The sequence below is a fragment of the Nicotiana tomentosiformis genome, chromosome 1 (assembly GCF_000390325.3).
Source record: "Nicotiana tomentosiformis chromosome 1, ASM39032v3, whole genome shotgun sequence".
NCBI classification, from domain to species: domain Eukaryota; kingdom Viridiplantae; phylum Streptophyta; class Magnoliopsida; order Solanales; family Solanaceae; genus Nicotiana; species Nicotiana tomentosiformis.
This window is the reverse complement of record NC_090812.1, coordinates 2,600,411-2,606,670: the sequence shown is the minus strand read 5'-3', so window position 1 is coordinate 2,606,670 and position 6,260 is coordinate 2,600,411. Positions and strand designations below refer to the sequence as shown.

Here is a 6,260-nt window from a genome sequence, read left to right as displayed (position 1 = left end):
AGTTATAAAACAGTAAAAGCACATACGGGGAGTCTTATTTAGGGGAACGAGGATCTACAAAGCAAAACGAACTGTCGGGTCGTTACAAAAGTTTTAAAATTGAAAATGTACGCATAATAAGAAGAAATAAAATGGGGAAGTGGTTTATAGAAATTGATAACCTGTTTGGCCAAACTTCTAAAATCAGCTTATTTTGAAAAGTGCTTTTCTCAAAAGTATTTTTTTAAAAAGTGATTTTGGTGAGAAACAATTTGTATTTGGCTAATTAATTTGAAAAACACTTTTGAGCATTAATTAGTGTTTGGCCAAGTTTTTGAAAACTGTTTCTAAGTGTATTTTTCTCAAAAGTGCTTCTCAGAAAAGTACTTTTTGGAGAGAAGCTACTTTTTTCTACTTCTCAAAAACTGCTTCTGTTTCTCCTCAAAATCACTTTTTTTTTCCTTCCAAAAGCTTGGTCAAACAACTCAATTTTTGGTCAAAAATACTTTTGGACTTTTGGCCAAAAAAAGATACTTTGGCCCGAAAATAAACTTGGCCAAACGGGCTATGAATCTTTAAAGAGCTATCCACACCCTTTATGTTGAGAAAGATCTCAAGATGGTTGCCTATAAGTCTGTTTTTTATACTTTGCTTTTCGTACGTCTTCTTTATTTGGTGGGGATCCAATGCATTGTCTTTCATCATGTGTTCTAATTTATCCAAAATATTAAATAATTACAAATAGTAAAATCTTTTCTGAAGTAAAAATATTTTATGAAATGATTTAGAGTCTTTATGTTGTTATTTTAATTCAAACACAGTAGTGCTCCTAATTAGAATTTAGGCAATAGATAAACTTTAGAAAGAGGTTTTTAGTTGGACGGCCTAGATGGCTAGATTATTATCCACTTTTAAGCTCACTTTGATTCAATACAATTAACTCAAATGTTTTTTTAACAAATTTTAACTCAAACTCTTGAGTCGCTCAAATTGACTTAAACCAAATTAATTATTTAACGAACTTAGCAAAGCAAATTTTCCGCTAACTTAACAGACCGATTCTTTATTTCCCGCTAACCCTCGTTGGTCCCAAATGGCCAAATTCAGTGACCCAAAGTTGAGCCATATCATGACACCTTTGGCGCGCCCCTAGATTAACTCCCCCCCCCCCCCCCCCCCCCAAAACACAAAACCCGAACCCAACCCCACTTCCTTCTTCCGTGTGTACAAGCACAAGAAGCACGGGATGGCGGCCATATCAAGGAATTTTCTTCCTTCAGATTGCTGAATTTTATCCTTCCTGCAGGTTTTAAATCTTTGATTTGGGTTTTTCATTTCATCATTTAATGTTTCAGATTTAGGATAAAGTTTACTTTTTTTCCCTTGTTTGTTGGCCATGTAAACCCTATCTTCTGATTTAATACTTGACTTTTTCTTTTGGCAAAATCTAGACTTGACTGCTTTGTTCTTCTGAAAAATGGTATCTTGGAAATGAAGTGGTAACTAACAGTAGGGGACTAGACTGGATTTTCTGATAATTTGATGATGGATGATAATATGGTGATGGATCTGGATTTGAACCAACAACCTTTGGACCCACTTTCTGGTTCTCCTGTAGGATTAGGGTCTTTGTTGAATGATTTAGAAACTGCTCACTCTAGGATTGAGGAGAGAATTAGGCATCTTGAGGCTGTCACTGCTCGAGCTTTGCAGCGCCATAGATGGCGTCAGGCTCGCACTACCCTTGATACTTCTGGTAATGTGGATAGTGAGATGCAAGTTCAGAACAGCGAGAGTGTTTTGGATGTAGCAGAAAGGACTGTGGAGAGGGGATGCAAAAGGGATAGTTCCCATTTGGTAGCAAAGGCATTAGAGATGGATTTAGTGGTTAATAAGGTAGATGATGATGGTGGAAGTTTTTTTGACTGTAATATATGCTTGGATATGGCAAAAGAACCCATCTTGACTTGTTGTGGCCACCTATATTGTTGGCCGTGCTTTTATCAGTTACCTTATGTTGATTCAACTACAAAGGAATGCCCTGTCTGCAAAGGAGAGGTTGCAGATGGAAATGTTACTCCGGTTTATGGTAATGGAGATGGTGAAAGCATCACGGAACTGGAGTCTGGTTTGAAAATACCGCCAAGGCCAAAGGCACGTCGAGTAGAGAGTGTTAGACAGCAGCGTGTGACTCGAGGTTTGTCTCACATCCCGGTTGCAGAAGCACTAAGAAGAATTAGGACTAGTATTGGATTGGGGCATCATCCGCAGCGACAGGATGCTGATGGAGTTAATTTGAATTTTGTGAGAAGCTCTCATGTGTTGCAAAGTGCTAATACCTTAAGCAGCGGAAGACTACGTTCCCGTCTTATTTCGAGGGTGTTGTCAGAAGGCGCAGCTTCTCTTTCATCAGAGTTAGATAATGCACAACGGATGTTTGAGGACCTTGCAGCATCACTCACTGATCGGCTTCTCCAAAGAAGTAACGGAGATGCTGTTCATGGAGCGACAGACGATGGTGATTCTTTCAGAAGAGATGCTGCTTTCATACAGTCAGATAATCGGTCACTGGATGCAGTAGCAGGGTCAAGTTCCTCTACATCTGTTCCTTCCTCTTCTCAAGCAAATGAAGTCTCTGACACTGTTGTTCGGCTGGAAAACCTTACAACTGATACTCGCAATCTGCCTGTAGGTCGATCTTCCTTGGCTTCCAGGAGAAGAAGCATTTTGTCGAGGCTTTCTGATGTAGATAGTGGACTTTTCCGTGAACCTAGAAGGAGAAGATTGAATTGATGGCCTATGAATGAATAAGGTATAGTCTCCCAGTTCTTCTCTCAACTCAATTAGGTCTCCTTGCCAATGGTTATCACTTTCATGTCATCGTGTTTATTGCCAACTCTAAGGCGACTTGGGTAGAAACAATTCCCCAATATAGACAAGAATCAGTGTTGCCCCTGACTCCAGTTGGAAGATTGTATGCATACATGTTTAGCTGCCTCTAGTTTTGGGATTCACTATAATGGTGGAATTTCTTGATATGAGGCTTTCTCAAGAATAAGCAACTGCTGCTGCATGTATTAGGTACTTTGGTTAAGAACCAATATAAATTCTATCTGCTTGTTCTCTAAGTTTGATTAAAGTTCATGATATACAATGAAAATTCACATTTCATAAATGTATTTCTGGTGTTTTACTTTGTTTGGAAGTTGTCGTGCATTTTTTAATATTTTTTCATTTATGGTCTTTTCGTTCTTATCAATATCAATTGTGGACTAATGCCTTATGGTGGCGTAGAAAAAGAAGAGAATGTTCAACTTGATAATTCCCTCTAGCTTTGGAGGTTTAAATAGTGTTTTCCGTTGGTCTTAATGAGGAAAAAACATTTATAATAAAATCTTTCTATTTATTCATAATAATATCCATTAAACTAAAGCCATAGTTTCATAAAACTGATACAATATTTACTAATTTTCACATACTAATAAGTTTCTTACAAATCCTTGTAACTAAACTCAAGTTAGAGTGCCCATATCATGTGGTTCTTGCTAATTACAATTATAATCAATTATGGTATGTCGAACAGATTAGATAAGGATATCTACTAGCTAGTCATTGAGTTAGTAAAATTGGTAGCAACGAATCTGACCCAATCGTTTTATGAGTAAAGTGGCTGTATTTGTTTGACTGTTTCGATCTTTCACGACATATGGAATTTGAAGCAAGATGTAGACCAATATCTCTATTACATTTCATTTGCATGCAGAAGCTTTTTTACTATATAAGCTGCGAAAGCTGCTTGATACTCTGCTTCTGCATATGGTTTGACCATCATTTTTTAAAATGATTTGACCGTAACATCTTATTTTCATACTTTACAAAGATATTAGATCAACTCCAATTAAAATGCAATAGCCTAAAGTAATTTATCTTTTAGAAGGAAATTTTGCTCAGTCCGCTCCATAAATCCAAATAATTTATGCATCTTTTGTCCTGAAACAATAAATTTTGTTCCAGAAATTCTTTGATATATCTAAAATTGCAAATCATTGCTTTTCATGATTCTCACAGGTAATTAGAAGGATTGATTAACCACAGTAATAGAAAATGAGATATCAAGTCCTGTGATTATTTGTCGAGAAGCATTCATAATTGTCCGGATAATTAACTGTAAACACTCAACAATTCTGATAAACATTTGCCTCTGCTACAGTTTTTAGGTATTGGGATAGTGGATAAGTTTGTACTAAAAGTGTGTTGAAGGTGATAAACTGTGATAAAAATAATAGATTATAAGTAAGATGAGGAGTGCAAGTGGATTGAGTATATTATCAAAAGGGTAATGGGAAGATTAGCCTCATAAGTTAAGGGCTCAACCGGTGCAGGTGTGATCTTGAAGCAAGCAATAAGTCACTGGGAATAGTCTATAGATCTGTGTCATGAGAGGAAAAATCAATTCGGTTAGCAAGGGAGTAAAGCCGAAGACAAATCAGTTGGGCTAGCAAGTGGAGTAAACTCAAAAGAGGAGTCTTCGGGGTAGGAAGATAACGCAATCAGTTTCCTCGAGGTAGGAAATATGACAGCAGTTTTCTTGTATAGAAAAATACATAAGAAAGAAGTAGTCTTAAGTTAGATTCACCAATGGTGTGGGTGCAAATTAGTATAGAGTAGTCAAAGGTTATTAATTTTTGTGTCTCCAAGATGAAACTTGTGTTGTTGTGCTGGCTAATTTGAGTTTTGTTGTACCTTTGGAGGTTAGCAGGGAAGGATCGTGAGTGATAGTTGATGAAGGTCGCATCATAATTCATATTAGTCTGTTTCTCACACAATAACTAGAGTTGTCAAGTTGTGTCCAGCAAAATTCTAATGGTGGTGTGTGGGCCAACTTGCGGCACTTCTATTATTCTACAGGTACCTTACTTTCATTTCTACTTGCGCTGTTGTGTATAACAACAAAAATTAAAAGGTAGGTATCTGTACATTGGCACATATTCAGAAAAGGACTTCAAGAGATTCTCTAGCTTGACCAGGTGAACTGTTGCGAGAGGTTTAAAGATGATAAGTCCAAATAAATCTCAGCTTTTAACAGTAGAAGCTAGGAATAACTGCTTGTTTTCATACATTGATCCCTCTAATCAGTTGCTCCCGTACAATGTTTATTTCCTTTTTGAATTAAGAGGCACAATTCAAATGTCAATAATGCATTCCTATTATCTAACAAAATGAGAGAGATGGGAGCGTTTTGGACAACTTTTGAAAAGGAAAAAAGGTTCTTGAAAAGATATTTTGAAAAAAAAGTTTGCAAAAGGAAAATATGCTTTAATAGTTGTTGTTTTTCGTAAAATTTGTTAGTCTTTTGCGCGTGGAAGATAAACTTTTCTTTGAGAAGTATCTTCTTTGAGAAAAACTAACAAGCTTGTTTTTAGAATACCTTTTTTTTTTTTGGAAGAATTCGAAAATCTTGCTGAGGTAATTGCCACCAAGAAATTTCTGGCAAACATAATCTGGTTATTTTTTATAGCTGACTCCCAGTTGCTTATTAATTCATTGGTTTTTGCTCTTTCCCTTTTCCAATTGCTAGGAACAGGAACTAGGGGACACTGCAACTTTAGTCTGGAATGTTTATAGGTTTAGGGAAGTTAATGACTAGAATGAATACTCTTACTGAAAGTGCCGTGAATAAGACCTACCCCGTAGGAATTTAACCCGTATTTTCAACATTTATTTTAAGGTAATAATCCGTATCTTCAACATGAAAAGACCATGTATTGATTGTGCTTCTGTTTGATTAAACATTTGTGTCCATGACTTGTATGAAGGATATTACTATATAGTTGAACTACCCATCTGCTCCCATGTCTCAGAAACTATTTTTCATCTCTATGATCACGAGATGAAGTATAATTGACTAACTACATATTTCATGCCCTTTTCCCTGTGACTGAATATTGCCTTCTTTTTTCTCTCTTGATACCTTAATTGGCGTCGATGCTTGTTAGTTGATTGCACCAATTGCGTCAATGAAGGTCAGAGATATACTTTAATTTTGATACAATCTGGGAGCTTATGTCCTACTTTTACGATGCAATTTAAGTCTTTACCTTTTGTAGTAGTCAATTGCGCTACTGTGACAACAGGTGATAACATTCTATTCCTTTGTTCCTGTTTCTTTTTGCCAACTATTGTCTATTGTTGTGGTCTTATTTAGTTATTTCTTTTAAGTTTCTTATATCTTGGTTCGTGGTAATTTATGGACTTAGCCCTTTGTCTGAGAAGAGTGAGTG

The 6,260-nt window shown here is 36.3% G+C and overlaps 1 protein-coding gene across 1 annotated transcript; it reads left to right on the top strand.

Moving 5' to 3' along the window:
- Positions 1–1,156: 1,156 nt before the first annotated feature.
- On the top strand, positions 1,157–3,184 carry LOC104088732 (uncharacterized). Its single transcript, XM_009593463.4, has 2 exons — positions 1,157–1,285; positions 1,431–3,184. The coding sequence occupies exon 2, from the start codon at positions 1,522–1,524 to the stop codon at positions 2,770–2,772; it is 1,251 nt and encodes a 416-aa protein (XP_009591758.1). The 5' UTR covers positions 1,157–1,285; positions 1,431–1,521; the 3' UTR covers positions 2,773–3,184.
- Positions 3,185–6,260: the final 3,076 nt, after the last annotated feature.

Coding starts and splice junctions, on each gene's coding strand:
- LOC104088732 (XM_009593463.4), top strand. CDS start 1,522: ATGATGGATGATAATATGGTGATGGATCTGGATTTGAACCAACAACCT.